General features: G+C 37.8%; 1 protein-coding gene across 1 annotated transcript in view; it reads left to right on the forward strand.

The window, feature by feature from the left end:
- The window catches only part of LOC109919946 (transcription elongation factor A protein 1), a 45,650-nt gene that overhangs the window by 19,963 nt on the left and 8,909 nt on the right, over window positions 1-16,778 (forward strand). The window contains exons 6-9 of the mRNA XM_020519983.2: window positions 7,949-8,005; window positions 9,042-9,196; window positions 14,243-14,389; window positions 16,123-16,194. Of these exons, the coding sequence (XP_020375572.1) occupies window positions 7,949-8,005; window positions 9,042-9,196; window positions 14,243-14,389; window positions 16,123-16,194 (431 nt within the window). The remainder of the gene's footprint in view (window positions 1-7,948; window positions 8,006-9,041; window positions 9,197-14,242; window positions 14,390-16,122; window positions 16,195-16,778) is intronic.

Consider the following 16,778-nt stretch of genomic DNA (forward strand, 5'->3'; position numbering starts at 1 on the left):
CGTCAGCCTTCCTGCTCCTCTGATGCTGCTTGGCCTGCTGTGTTCATTCAGCTCTACACCTTGTTACCTCGGATTCTCCAGCATCTGCAGTTCCTACTATCTCTTAAAAACTTGAAAGCCTGGTCTGAGAGAGTTGGCCGATCCACGCTGCTTCCATTGTTCCAACTTAAAAAAAAAAACCCCAAGGCCTCACAAATTGTTTTACTTCCTTGGAGACTGCTCATTACTTCTGCTTCATAATCTCTTCAAAAAAAAGGGGCAAAATAGCCTCTGAAAGTGACAGCATCATCACAATATACAGCTCCAAAACAGGGCTTTTGACCCAACCAGTCCCTGCTGGCTTTATGATCCACCTCTCCAATGTTCCCTCTGAGCCATACAGCTGTTCTGAGGGTCCAATTGTCATGCCAACCTTCTTCACTTCTGGTTCCTCCACACAGCGGCTGGAGAAATTAGAGTGAAGGTAGCTCCTATCGTCCTTTTTACCAAGTTAACCTTTTTCCCTCAAATGCTTGGTCCAGCTTCTGCTTGAATGCATCTATAATATTTGCTTCATCCATTCCCTGTGATATAGAATTCCATACTCTTATCAATCTTTGGAATAATTCATTTCTTTTTGAATTCTCTTGATTTTTTTTTTAATTGATGACATTCTGATGACCTCCTAGTCATGGTCTGTCTCTCTCGCTTTCACGCTCTGTCACTTTCACCCTCCTCCCTCTCCCCTGCCCCATCTATCCTCCCCCTCCCCATCTGTCTTGACCCTCTTCCCACCCCCTTCCTCGTCTTCCTGCCCATTTCCCCAGACTTCCATAATGTTAAAGACCTATTTGGTTACCCTTGAGCCTGTTTTCCAAGACTAAAGAATCACAACCTGTCAACTGCTTTCTGATGTGTAAGCCTATGTATTTCTGGTGTTAGCCTTTTATATCATATCTGCAACATCTTCAGTGACTCTGTATCCTTTTTTTCAATGTAGCTATTAAAATTGCAGGCAGTGTGGTTTAACATAACTTCCCTACTTTTCCTAGAGGGATAGAATTCAGAGACAGTATTTTGCCTTTTTTAAAAAATAGCCTTGATAACCTATGGCACAAGTTTTAGCAGTTCAGTACATTTGTATTCTCAGATCTCTTTTGATTCTCCACCTCACCTAGATTTGGTCCTTTCATGGAATTAGTGACCTCCCTGTTCTTCCCACCAAAAAGTGGTATGTCCTGTATGTGTTGAAGTTTGTTTATTTACGTCTTCTTCGTGTTACAATCCTCCTCAGTATTGACTCTCCCTGTTTTTGAATCCACGGTCCCAATTGTTAACGTAAATTGTGAAGATAATGTCCCAGAACAGATCCTGTTTTCCAATTTCTGCTGCTGTAAACAAATAGCTACACTTTCATTCCACTCTCTTACCTTATGTATTGAAACCAAATAGCAATCTATTCTGTCACTTTTCCCCTGGCTTCCCATTCTGTAATGTTAATCACTTTGTCTATTATGGGGGACCTTATTGAAAGCTGTTGGAATAAATGAGTTCCCAAGTTTACCCTCCAAATGGTTGTACTTCACAAATGCGAGTCTCACAGGAGTGTGTTGTTGTTATGATTAGTTTTAACAATCCAACGTTAGACCATTTCTTCATACTTATGAATGGCTATTTTATGTTGTCCTGCATTGTGTTCTGTTTGCAACCCAGGGAATAGCTATATTGAAACAAATTGCACCAACTTTATTGCTATTGTCGATTCTACCTGTTGCTGCCTCAAAAACAAATCAGTAAATCAATCCTTTTTGCAAACTATGCTGACTATTCAATATTATAGTTCTCATTTCTAAATATACTTCTGTTCTCTCCTTTTAGTGAGATTCTATTATGTGTCCGAGTATCAATGATGAACTATCTGATCTATAATTCCCTGGACATATTCTGTCCCCCTTTTATTATATATAAGAATTATATTAGCTATCTGCCAGTCCCCTACCTCTACCTTTTTGTTGCATATTAGGGAAAAGCACAGTAATAGCATAGCTATTACTGTTAGATTCTTCCAAATGTGGATGTAATCCATTCCCAATAAGGGAGTTGCTGTCTTCAAAATTTGTTCAATATATCTGCTTTGTAACATTTGAAATACACTAATCTCATCACTCATCTCCTCTTTTAATATTATCTACCTGTTCTATCGCCCTGGTAAATACTGAAGCGAAATAATTATTTACAGTCTGCTATCTCTGTATTGTTATTCATGATATTATCATGTCGATCCCTTGATGGTTCTAATCCCATTGTAATTGAAATGCCTGTAAAATATTTTACTGTTTTGTTTAATGATCCTTGTTAATTTAATTTCATACTTCCTTTTTCCCCTGCTAATTAATTTCCTTGGTCTCTCTCCAAATTTCTTTGCATTCTCGTTTTATCATGCGTTTCTTTCCTTTCTATTGATGTGCCTTTTCCTAACCCTGTTTGTTTTCATCTTTATTCATCTATTGACTCCCCAGGTTTGTTCTTTCTTTCTGGCACTGTGATCACTTGCAAAATGTTTCCCACTATGCCTTAATTTTTTGTTTGACAAGTTTATTTTGTCAAGTTCTATCTTCTGTCCTTCAAAATCAGTTTTTTTTTCTAAATTATGGTTTTCATTGAAGGTATGTCCTTGCAATTATATCATCTTATAACATTATGATCAATACAGCCGAAATGCTCTACTTTTAATCTTCTGACAACAGTTTCTTTGTTTATTTACAAAGTTTGTTATTCCACTTGATTTTAAAACTGCTAAAGTTATGTGTATAAAAATACTATAGCTGGATGTAGGATATTCCAGTTTTGGTGAAATAGAATGGCACAGCACCAAAGCAAGACCCACAGAAGCAGTCCAATTAATCTCACTCCCCTGTAAATTCTTAATCCTTGTGATTATGTATTCCAGTCCCTTTCAAAAGCGTTGATTTGAATTTGTTTGCAACCCCGCCAATCAAGAAAACACATTGGATATACTAGCCAGTTTTGTTGTTTTTAAAAAGTTTTTTGTTTTTTCCCTCCTTGGCATCTCTGGTTCGTTTGAAAAATATCTTTTAAGATCAGTGTTCTATTAACTGACCCGTCATCCAGTGGAAACAGTTATACTTGATTTATTTCACCTAATAAATCCAAAAAAAACTTCTGGTACTCCTCTCTTCAAAAACCTTAGTTTCTTCAGTACATCTACATAATTGTAATCCTTCATCCTAGAGCTGTTGTACTGAATCTGATTTGCAGGCTAATAATTTTTGTGGCCATTGGAAAGCATGATTTGCAATGGAATTTTTTTTTTTCTTTATGAAAGCGGTGCAGTCTTTGTCTAATTAATTTACGAAATTTGTTTTCATTTTGCTTCATTATCAAGCAGGATGTGCTGCTGTTTCAACATTAGAGAAGTTAATGGTGGGAGATAGATTGGAATGACTAACTACATGGACCTAGCACAGGAGCCAGGAGTTTGAACAGTGTATGGACAGAGACACAAATGGGCCAGAGGGTTGAGGAGCAATGCTGTAGTAGAATTCCTGACTCCATATACCTATTGATCAGCAGGTGAGAATGTTAAGAAGCAAAACATTAAACAATGGACAGTATCTAGGAGAAGTCTATAGTTGGAGCATGTAATGGCCAGACGAGTTGAGTGAGTGGGCAAAAATCTGGTATAGTTGTGGGAATGTTCACCAAAGATAATGTAATGTTCAGCACCATTCGCGACTTCTCAAATACTGAAGGAGTCCATGTTCAAATGCAACAAGATCTGGACAATGTCCAGGTTGGGATGACAAGTGACAGGTAACATTTGCCCCACAAATGCCAGGGAATAGCCATTTCTTATAGGAGACTGTCTAACCACCGCCCTTTTACATTAAATGGCATTACCATCATTGAATCCCTCACTATCAGCATTCTGGGGGTTACCATTGACCAGAAACTTAACTGGACTTGCCATATAAATATAATGGCTACAAGAGCAGGTCAAAGGCTAGGAATACTGCAGCAAGCCATTCACCACCTGATTCTCCACAGCCCGTCCATCGTCTACAAGACTTGCATTGGTAGTGTGATAGAATAGACCCCACTTGCCTGCGTGAGTGCAGCTCCAACAACACTCAAGAAGCTTGACATTATCCAGGACAAAACGGCCTGTTTGAGTGGCACCACAGCCACAAGCATCCACTACCTCCTCTTCTTAGTGGACAGCAAACCAAGAGGCAAAATATGCTGATTAGACTTCACTTTTTAAAATACTTCACAGAAAATGACAGAGTTTGGGACCTGTACAGCAGTAGCTGTAAGTCATTAAACTTGAAAGTTTTCTTTATTATATCAAATCTGGCTTTATCATCTGGAGAAATTTGACATTTCCACCGATTTTTGTTTTTTTTTTGAAAGGTTCTCTTCCTGGACCAGAGAGCTTGCTTCTAAGAAGTTGTGATTTATTGCATGAAAGTTCAGCTACACCTCATTAACAAGGTGCATGTTTTACAGTAGTATTTAAACAGGAGTAATACAATATGAAAAGGGAAGTTCCCCAGTTCATTGGTTTCTAAAGATTGCTGTTTGTTGTGTTTAACTGCACACAAGCTGACACCAGAAGTTGCTGCCAGTTTCATGAATATTGGTGGGGTAGAATCAATGGGCCAAATGGCCTCCTTCTGCAATGTAGGGATTCTATGCTGCCAACAGCCCCATACCCCACCCCTTCCCTAGCATATATACCAACATTATCCTAACTACAATTGATTCTGAAGAAAGGTCACTGGATCTGAAACATTAATTCTGCTTTCTCTCCACAGATGCTGCCAGATTTCCAGTAATTTCTGATTTTTCTTTTTAAATGTCCACACTATGACTAAAATCTCAGCCAGTCCAACATGAATTACACCCTCCTCTTTAAATGCAAGATTACTTTTTTAAACTTTTACATTTGCTCTCATGTTCCAAACTTCCGGCAGTTTTTTTTTCAGAAATAGGTTTTACAGTGCGTCCTGAATACAGGCAGGTCATACATTTGCCCAGGAAAATTCTCATAATTTTCTTTAAGAACTTAAAGTCCTGTTGATGATCAAAAAAAGACTCAAACTCTGTCTGTCTCAAATATTGGACACTGAAAGCCTGCCTGGCTGCTTTTCTTTATTCGTTCACAGATGAGGATATTACTGGCTAGGCCAGCATTTATTGCCCAGAAGGCACTTAAGAGTCAACCATGTTGCTGTGAGTCTGGAGTCACATACAGGCAGGACCAGATAAGGATGGCAGCTTCCTTCACTAAAGGATAATGGTGAACCAGATGAGTTTTTCTGACAATTGGTAATGGATTCATGGTCATCATTAGACTCTTAATTCCACTTATTGAATTCAAATTCCACCATCTGCCATGGTGGCATTCACACCTGGGTCCCCAGAACATTACCTGGGTCTTTGGATTAACAATCCAGAGATTATGCCACTAGGCCATCGCCTCCCCTTTTGCGTTTTGTCAGGTGTGAGAATTTTTGTACTTTGCGCAAAGGATCCCAACCTGTCCCCACGGTGACCAAGGCACCTGATCTGTTGTCAGGCAGAATTTTACAACCTACCAATATCTTTTCCAGGGTATTAATGTCTTGCATTAAACCAGAAATGTTACATGCTACACGTCTGTAACATTGCTTTCGTCAGCTTTACAGACCCAGATTTGCTCCCAGTGTCCCAATTCCTTAAATTTTCTTTATGTTCAAATTCAGTTGGCTTGCTGTCCTTTTTATCTGTATAACCTCCTTGAACCACATTGATGCTGACTCTTGTACATTCCACAATTCTATTGAGCCAATATTGTAGTCTGTACCTTCATTTGAGTTTGGCCGTAAGTTCTGGAGTGTTCTCTCTAAAGCCTCCCTTCCTCCCAATTTTTCTCATTATGACACTTAACACTCCCCTAACTCTGACCTATCATTTGGTCACCTGAACTGATGTTTTCTTGTAATTTAATTCTTAAATTTTAGCTATTGCAAAGCATTTTGGAATTTTTAAAATATTAAATATGCTATATAATGGTAAACAATTTGTAAACTTATTTTTAGATGATTGTACCAGAAATGTTTTCATATTTTCTTAATTTTCATCACCCTTCACATTTTCATAGGAATTGTTCAGGGTATCTAAACCATTAGTTAGGACACTGGGAAGGTCATTGGAAAGAGGGATCTCAGGGTGCTTGTCCACAGATCTCTGAAAGTGGAAGGGCAAACTAATTGGGTGGTTAAGGTGGCATATCGCACAGTTGCTTTTTATCAGTCATGGCATAGATTATAAGAGCAGTAAGTTTATGTGGGAGCTGTACAAGATTTCGGTTAGGCCACAGCTGGAGCACTGTGCAGTTCTGGTCACTACATTATAGAAAGGATGCGATTATGCTCGAGGGAATGCAGAGGAGATTCACTGAGACTGGGATGAGCAATTTAGTTATGAAAAGAGACTGGATAAGCTTGGGTTGTTTTGTTCAAAGCAGAAAAAGCTGAAAAGGGAGCTCTTGATTTGTATAAGATTATGAGGGATGTGGACAAGTTGGACAGAAAGCAGCTGTTTCCCTTAGTTGAATCATCAATGACAAGGCCGTAATTTTAAAATGCAAGGCAAGAGACTTAGAGGGGTTTTGAGGAAAAATGTTTTTGCCAAGAGGGTGGTGGGAATCTGGAAAGCACTTCCTGGAAGTGTAGTTGAGGCAGGAAACCCCAATCTTTAAAAGATACTTGGATGAGCAGTTGAAATATCATAATATTGAAGGCTGTGGGTCAAGTGCTGGAAAGAGGGGGTAGTGTAGATTTAGAGTAAATATTGTTAGTACAGACTCGATGGACTTCTTCTGTGTTCTATGATTTGATCATAAGTACGTACTTATACAGATTAGCTAATGTTCTGTAGTAGCCCAGACAATGAAAGTTTGGTTACAGAACCATTCTTGGTACAATATATGTTTGAGTTGTGAAGATACCTCTTGCATGAATCCAAAGATATTGGCTTAAAGCAGTTCTCGTGTTATTGTTTTTATACTTTACAATATTGTTGTTAAATGCTGTAATCTAGTATTATAAACACCATGTTCTGCTCTTTTGAAGATTTTGAAGTCAAGTTTGTTCTTTTCCTTTACATTGTGTTGAGATCTTTGTTCTCAACACAACATTAGTTATTTTGTAGTATTTTGCAGAGGTCCCAATAAGAGTCTGGAATTGCAAAACAGCATTTTGATCATTCGAATTTGAGAGAACAAAATGTATTTAGAAACTCTGCACACTACTAGCAAAATTATTTAAATTGAAATTCTGTTAACTTTCAGTATTTACATCAGAACTAAACAATGATTTACAAAACAAAAATGTGTTTTGGCCAACAAAAACTTAGATGGAGTCTAATGTTGAATAATCTACCATGAGAAAGAAATGCAAATACTATAGTTACTGCAAATGTGAAATTATGGGACTTGTATGATCTGTTAATGGATCTTTGCAAAACATACTTTTAAGTTTCTGTACAAGGCCATGAATTCATTTTATTGGCTGCAGAAGGTACTCCTTGCTGCATATTGCAGAAAGACTGGAATTTGGGCTGATTTGAATATTCAGAATAAATCTTGCCATTAGCCAATATGGTTCGCAATAACAGCACGAAGAGCTGTACTTCAGAAACACAACTGTAGTATTTTAGTGAAACGTTCTAGTATTAAGGAGGAGCAGTATAATTTTTGTCCATTTTAGATTGTTGAGCAAATTGTGCATTGAAATGAATAGAATATTTTTTCTGTTTCAGTATGCAAAATTCTGATCTAAATGAAAGACCATTTAAAACGATCAACTTCTCTTGCTTATACTATTTGATTCTATGTATTTACTGCTGAACAGGACAAATACAGAACATTCAGCTTCTGACTTTAATTGCATCTCAATTGCAGATGATTATGTTGCAATTGGAACTGACTGTGACCATATGGCAGCTCAAATTGAAGAAAATATCCTTTTTTATGTGAATATCCTCTCCAGATGATGTTCATAAGCTGTCCTCTGGAAAACATTCATTTGCTGAATGTTTGAGTGATGGAGTGTAACATACTGTCCTGTCATTTGCGTAATGACCATCACTGTTCAGAACTGCCTATAGTTCATGTGAGCTAAAATAGATTGAGTGAGATTGACAATGGGGTAGAAAGGTTATTTGGTGTAGGAAGTGGAGTGCTAAAGTGTATTTTTCTTTCGAAATGACGATTAATATGCTTTGTTGGAAGTACAACAGGGGGCTTTACTGTGTATTGCCGTCCCGTACCTGGTGTGAGCGTGCTGTGTACTAATTGTGCATTCAACATTGAACATTTATGCATTCCCTATGCTAACATTGCTTGTCTTTAGCACAAGCATACAAAATTCCATGCTTAACAGAAATGGGCTTTGAAATAAATGTTGAGAAAGTGTTTTTTTTTGGTTTGTTTTTTTATCAGCAATAAATTTACAACACATGCACTTGTCCAACAAAGATGTAGACCCTTAAGTCCCCATAAAACATGTCGATTGTAGTTTTTCCTCTGCAAATACAAGAATTAAAGATCAGGTCTTTTGCTATGCAAAGCTGAAAAACAAAAACTGGTTTACATAAAACAGTTTTTTATGTCAAAGCTTTGTGTGGGTGGAGATGGTAATGTAACATTAATTAATATGTTAAATGAGGAGCTAAAGCCAATGTATGTGTAAAGCTTTTTTTTTAGAAGACTAATTTCCAGCTTTTATTTCGAACCTCTGGTCACATTGACAGGTCAACTAAGACAAGTTAAAGGAAATTGTAAAAAGTATAACTGCAAATGAGCCAAAGCAGGAAGTATAGTGCTTTTGGTTGTCTCCTAAACCAAAGTTCAAAATAAACTGATATTCAGCGGCTTCTGTAATTGATTCTGTCTTTGACCAATATTCTTTGTAATTTGACACATTTTATGATGGAATTTGGTTGAAGTGTAATTATTCTGTATTTTGGCTATGACTCCTTAATTTTATTGATACTTGTATTCCAAGAGATGGGCAATACAGATATGAAATACAAAAACCGAGTCAGAAGCAGGATAGCTAACCTAAAAGATACCAAAAACCCCAATTTAAGGAAGAATGTTCTCTGTGGAAATATTTCAGCAGAACAAATTGCAAGAATGACTGCTGAGGTAAGGTAGTGTTATTATTGTAATGTTTTATTTCCCATTTAAATTTATGTCCTTTCAATAATGCAAAGATATGTATCAGAATTGCCATGTCAAACGGCTATTGGTCATTATAAACTTTGCTGAAAGTAGTAAAACAGTTTCAGTTGCCACAGGAGATTCTAAAAATGTACAATGTGTTGAGAAAACTTGCTCTAAATACATTATACCATTTCACTAATCTATAAATACATTGGGATTAAGTCCTGTTTGCATTAAAGCATCTGCCACTAGATGTTGCTGTCACACTATCAATGACGTGCAAAAAGATTTTCTAATGCTTGCATATTGGCATAAGGTGCTGTCTTTATGTAACTAATTTATATGGATTGGATTAGGCCTTTTAAAGATTGGAGTTGTTTCAATTAAAAATACTTTTTAATTTTGATTAGTAGTGTAATGCATTAATATAAACATTATTGAAGCTGAACGCTGCTAAACATATATTTTAAACAACAGTTTTAATGATTACATAATAGTATTTGAATACACGGTTCAAAAGTTTTATGAAGAGCAGTCTCACGCATAACAGGTGTTTTTGAATGTTACTGATATCTTTCCAGAAATTCAGAGTGATCTCTCAGGTCCATGTTATTAGGTGTTTATAATAATTACTTTGTCTGAAATCTTGAAGTAAAAAAAAATTAAAGTTTTATTTTAATCAGGGATGTTGTTGAATACAAATCAGATGTTAACTGATAAATTATACTTAGCCTAACGTTATTGATATTGCCTCTCAGTCAGAAGGTTGTAAACCCCACTGCATGGTTTGACCACATGCTTCAGGCTGACCCTTTTTAATGCAGTATTGAGAAAGTAGTATACGTTGTTAGAGATACTGTCTTTTGAATTAAATACAAAACCACAGCCCTGTTTTTCCCCTTGAGCTGATGTAAAAGATTCCATAGCACTATTCAAAGATATGGTGAGAGAGTTCCATTAATATCCTAAGTAATATTTATCCCTCAACTACCAACACTTTATCTGGACATGTATCTCATTGCTGTTTGAGGAATGCTATTGTGTGTGAGTTGGCTGCTATATTTCCCCACAATGTAACAGTGACCACGTTTCAAAAATGCCACATTGGCTGTAAACACCTTTTTTCAGATGTCATCAGGTTGTGAAAGATTTTATTTATTGCAAACCCTTTCTATTCCTTATATCCCTTGATTCAGTTTACACAGGTTCTGGCAAAGATTTGTAGCTCAGGTTATGGATGAAGTTGTTGACTTGCTTGCCGAATTTGGCTGGTTATCGTACAGACGTTTCGTCACCGTATTAGTAACATCATCAGTGCAGCCTCCAATGAAGCAGTGTTGTTCTACTCCACTTGGTGTTTATATGATCCGGTCTGTTAAGTTGGGTTGTGTCATTTCCGGTTCTGTTCTGCATGAGTTTGCGTACGGGGTCTAATTCCACATGTTTGCTGATTGCATTATGGGTTGAAAACCAGGGCTGTAGGAATTCCTGTGTGTGTGTCTGTGGTTGGCTTGAGCTAAGATGGTCACGTTGTCCCAGTTAAATTGATGGCCCTCATTGTCCAAGTGCATTGAGAGTAGGGAAAGTTCGTTGTGACATTTTGCTGCTAGCTGGTGTTCGTGTATCCTGATGGCTAGTTTCCTTCCAGTCTGGCTGATGTAATGTTTGTTGCAGTCACTGCAAGGTAGTTTTTTAAACCCTGTTCGTCCTGCATGTCATGGGTATGGGGTCTTTTGGTCCTTGTGAGTGTTTGTTGTAGTGTGGCTGTGAGTTTGTGTGCCACCATGATTCCTAGTGGTCGCAGGAGTCTCGTCAGTTATGATAAGTTCTTGATATAGGGTAGTGTGGCCAAAGTATTGGGGCATACTGTGTCCTCTCGGTGTTGTCTATCTAGTAGGCACCTGCAAGTGAAATTGTTGGAATATCTGTTAGCAAACACCTTGTATGTGTGCTATTCCTCCTTCCTGTGTAGTTCTGGTGTGTTACAGTGAATTGTGGCCTGTTTGAATAGTATCCTAACACAGCTTAATTCATGAATGTAGGGGTGATTGCTGTGGAAATTGAGGATTTGGTCAGTGTGGGTTGTGTTCCTGTGTACGGTGGTTTGGAACCCCCCTGTTGGTCATTTGTTCTACCCTGATGTCTAGAAATGGAAATTGATTGTCTTCCTGTTGTCTTGTAAATTTGATCCCAGTGAAAACATTGTTAATGATTTGGTGCGTCTCTTCTAACTTGGTGCGTTTAATGATGACAAACATGTCGCCCACATATCGGATCCACATTACATCGGCCAGACTGGAAGGAAACTATCAATCAGGATACATGAACACCAGCTAGCAGCAAAATGTCACAACGAACTTTCCCTCCTCTCAGTGCACTCGGACAATGAAGGCCATCAATTTAGCTGGGACAACGTGATCACCTTAGCTCAAGCCAACCATAGACACACACGGGAATTTCTAGAGCCCTGGTTTTCAACCTGTAATGCAATCCGCAAACATGTAGAATCAGACCCCGTATACAAACCCATGCAGATCAGAACTGGAAATGACACAAACCAACTTAACAGACCAGATCATACAAACACCAAGCGGAGTAAAACAACGTCGCTTCATCGGAGGCTGCACTGATGATGTTACACAGCATGGTGGCGAAACATCTGTACGATAACCAGCTAGCTCAGTGAGTAAGCCAACAACCTCATCAGTTTACATGTTTGACTTTGCGCTGTCAGTTAAATTTATGATCCCAAAAAAATATGGGCACACACTAAAGGAATGTTCAAGTTTATAGATTTAATCTCATTCTGAATCTATCCCTGTGTCTTGTAGTCCACTCTTTGTAAAGAGTTTAGTTCGTACTAATTTAAAGTTCCTGCTTTCCTGCCCTTTTGTGTTATTGCATTACTGTTGTGGTGCAAAATGTTGTTTCCCCTCTAGATACAATTTGAAATGTTGATATTTTTCCATATTCTGACTATTAAGGCTGTGCACTTCACACAAGTTGTACTTAATTACAGATGAATCTCTTGCCAGAGATTTGGATGTACCCTGAAATTTCACTGTTAATATTTGTTGTGACCTTTTTCAAGTGTTTAATGTGGAGGTGGTTAGGCACAGAGCAGGGGGTGCGGTTGGTGAAGCAAAAAGTATCAATATGGTTATGGTCACGGATGCAGGTTTATGTCACACCTATTTTTCTGATCAACCAGTTTAGAGATGTTATTACACAACTCTGGAGCAGATGGACTTGAACCCGGCCCTCCCTGGTCTAGGGCAGGGACGCTACTCCTGTGCCAGAAGAGGGCCTCTAAAGAGAGGAGGAGAGAGATTTGTGGAGATGCAGTGTTGTTGCCTAATGAACAAAGCTGTCCTTGTGTAGAAGCCACAGCCAGGGGCTGTTTGCCGTAAATTTGTCACACGTCTTTTGCCAACTTATTTCAGGTGATATATAAATGGCACCGGGCTGAAATACGTGTTGGGTCCTTTACTGCCACATACAAGCAGGTCTAACATCTGTAACATGAACCCAGCGCAACATTTCTTTTCTTTGAAAATGGTGACCTGTATCAGGATGACAAGTTGGCGTCCACAACTTTCCAGACTTACTTTTGTCTCCAATGTACTATGTTGTGCCCAAAAGCATGTCTAAAGGAATTTTTTTCACTGTTTTTGTTTCTTTGTATATACAAGCAGCAAAGTGAATAGATAGGTACTTAAGAATTCCCAACTGGATGAATATTTTAGTATCCTAACCTTCTTATGTTCTAAATTACGGGGTTAGATACCACATTTAACCAGAAATTAAATAGTGATTTAGGGTTGAAAACAGTTGCTGCAAGGAATTTGCAATACACTACATACTTAACCAATATTTCAATTCTTCTGTGTGTTTTTTTCTTTGAAAATCGGCTGTGACAATCAAAAGATGTAGTGATCCCACTACGCATGTTGGAGGTGACACCATTTTGAAATTTGCAACCCTGACCTCATTGTGATTTAAAAGGTGGCTGCCGTGTGATTAAGGTGAAGTAGAAATATAATTAAGATTTAATTTATCTTGAATAGGTGTAGAAAGATTAAAATATCCCTGTTATTCCCAGGCAATGGAATTTTCTCTCACTTTGAATTTCATGTGGGATCTTGAATAGAAAGGGGCGTTAATGGTGTTTAAAATAAACTGGTTTCATTCTGGATTTAGATATGTAATTTGATTATAGTCAAGCTCACATTCAAATAAACTAATGAAATTTTTAAGCAATTTGGAACCTGCTGGTGTCTGATGCAAATATATCTGTTTACTGATGTTCACCTTACGTGGAAATCTGTCCAGAAACATTGATTGATTATTTTTTTCCTCCCTTCCCTAAGTCTCAAAAACAAGCAAGTCTAATCTATATCTGTTCAGCCAGTTGCACTTCTCATAACTCAAAATCTGCTATCACTGATCATCATCCTGCCTTTTACAATTATATCAAAATGGATAAATGTGTTGGTCATCTCACACTTAAAAGACAATGAGCCTGAAAACCTGGTAATTATTTTGGAATTGAGTAACTTGGCAGCCATTTTAAAGTAGCTTTTATGTGTGCTGGCTAATTAAGAGTTGTCAAATCACTTAGTGGTATTGACACAAGAGCATTTCTTGGGCAGTAGCAGCAAGAAACAGACTGCAGTTACAGCTGTTGGGTTGGCTGGATACTGAACCATACTGAATTGCTCCTTGATATGCTTTTAACCAACATTAACTGTGTGACTTCTTGATATGAAGAAATATGTGAACTGGTAGATCACCACGGCTGAAAATCAACAGTGCAATTAACGTGTTTTCTACCAGGTAGGGATTTTTACAAAAGCGCATTCTGGTATTGTGTAGTTTGAAAGGATAAAATATCTAAATTGGAAGAATGTTGTAAATGAAAATTCATTCTGAGCTTTCTTTATAAGAGATTTAAAATCCATGTAACCTGTCTCAAATGTTTTATTTAAAATATTTTACCTTCTGACATTTTTTTCAACAAACATAAAGGAAATGGCAAGTGATGAATTGAGAGAGATTCGGAAGGCTTTAACAAATGAGGCTATCCGAGAACGCCAGATGGCCAAAACTGGTGGTACTGAAACTGCCCTCTTCACCTGTGGGAAGTGCAAGCAGAAGAACTGTACTTATACACAGGTAAGAATGATGTTGATATTATGAAGGCCAATTAAATAATCCTGAGAGTTTGCACATAAATTGCACAGAAGGATTTCTACATTAGTAGAACAGAACTGGAACCAATTCCTTTCGAGCCACCAATTTTAATAAATGAAATGCTGATACACATTTCATGCATCATCCTATTTAAGGTTTTTTTTTTGTTAAATGATTTTCATGAATACAAAGGATGATTTCTCCCCTTTCCGTGCCTCTTTGCATCAAAAGTAATTGCTCCTCTGGTTGAAGAAGCTGTATAGTGCTGTCCAGAAAAATATTGACTAGAAGATCCTATCACTTCTATCGCATTTTCCTGATTAACGTAATAGTGACATTGTGCCGGTGTACTTTCTAACTACAGTGGCTTACCGATGGTGTCATACGCCCGTTCTGGGTGTCGGAAATAACCATGTTTGTATCATAATACAGGAAGCTGTTGGAAGATGACAATGGACAAAGATTTTATTTGTTTTATTTTGTGCTTTGCTGAGGTATCAGTATGCAATGAAATAATCATAGGGTTCACAATGACTTAATACGGATGAATTACAGACTGAGTGAACAATTTTGTGACTTGATGCCTCGGACCATTTATTTGCTGTACAGTAAATATGGTTAGTTCTACTTCACTAAGAGGCTTTTTCCTCTTTTTAAGCATCCCAGGCAGTTGCCAGCATTGAACCAGAATACTGACCCCTACTAGCATGGTGCTGTATTGCCTTGGTGGTATAACAAAAGAGCTAGGTCTTCTTATGCTTTCTTGTTGACTATCCTTTTGCCTCATCCAGTGTTTCTTGTACCATGTATACAGCCTTTGAAAAGAGTGAACATTTCTGAATGCTCTGACATTTTATCCTATACATTTTTAAGTAGCTACTTGCTTTTGGTTTTGAGCCTTTTACGCTCTGTGCTTCCAACATTCTTTACCTCACCCTGCTTCATTTTCTATCCTCTGCAAACCTTAAGCTGGCTTTGCATCACTGAACAGAGAGAGATTTACATCATTGTAGTCGTTCTAATGATTTTTAGCTGGGATTACTGAGTCAGCCCAGAAGTACTTTTATACTGAATGAATCATGAGAATATGTAACCATAGTAACAAGAATGATGGTATTGATGTCCAGTGTGTACACCACTTTTTTACAGCTTGCAAAACTCCCTGTCCAAGTCAAAACTATTGAATCAATTCTTGTTAGGCCTATTGCTATCTTGTAATTGCTCCATATTTCCGAGTAGACCTTTGGTCAAAGACATGGACCACATTGTATTTTTTCATTTTGTAATTTATTTTCAAATCTGCTTCCAAATTTTTTCTAATCTTCAGATCTTCTAATCGAAGGCAATATTAGACAATTAAATTGTTTGAAGAAAATACATGGAATAAACATGACTTTTCTGGAGAAGTAGAAGTAGATTTGCCATATTATTCTCAATTGGCACTTCTAAATAAAATTGTTTAAACTTGAATAACAGGATAATTAAGCCACCATTCCTATATGTATTGACATATATTTTTCTGTTAGTTCCTTGTCTGTTGTAGAGCAAGCTACATAGAAAACAAATTTTGCTTCTTGTCACCAGGAATTCAAACTGTTCTGTAAGACGTGTTCAGGAAATGATTTCCTGTAGTTTCATTGCTTACAAGAATAAAAATGTTGCCCTTTATGAAGGAAGCCATTTTATGATTTATCTTTGCTTTTGTCTTTTTCCAGGTTCAGACGCGGAGTGCTGATGAACCCATGACGACATTTGTTTTTTGCAACGAGTGTGGTAACCGATGGAAAGTATGTTTTTCATATTGTAGTCTCGTAACTTTCTAAAATATATTGACTGTAGCCATTCATTAAGCTCTGGGCAGCTGAATGAACAAATGAAAAAGTACAGCACAGGACAGGCACTTTGGCCCTCTGAGCCTGTGCCGACCATCATGCCCTAATTAATCTAAAAACCATTTTTCGATCAGTATCCTTCTATTCCCCCTCCTATCCGTGTACCCATCTAGGTGCCACTTAAATGTCTTCAATGTGCCCATTCCACCACCTCTTCTAGTAGTGCATTCGAGGCTGTTACCACTCTGTGTGAAAAGTTTCCCTTGCACATCTCCCTTAAACTTCCCCCTCTGACCTTGAACCTGTGCCCCCTTCTAATTGAAACTTCAACCTTGGGAAAAGGCCTCTGACTATCCACGCTATCTATGCCTCTCATAATTTTGTAGACCTCTATCAGGTCACCTCTTATCCTCCATCTTTCCAGTGAAAACAATCCTTGTCTTTTTAACCTTTCCTCATAGTCAATGCCCTGGAGATCAGGCAACATCCTGGTGAACCTTCTCTATTCTCTAACCAAAGCTGCCACATCCTTCTGGTAG

The sequence above is a fragment of the Rhincodon typus genome, chromosome 19, assembly GCF_021869965.1.
Source record: "Rhincodon typus isolate 14 chromosome 19, sRhiTyp1.1, whole genome shotgun sequence".
NCBI lineage: Eukaryota > Metazoa > Chordata > Chondrichthyes > Orectolobiformes > Rhincodontidae > Rhincodon > Rhincodon typus.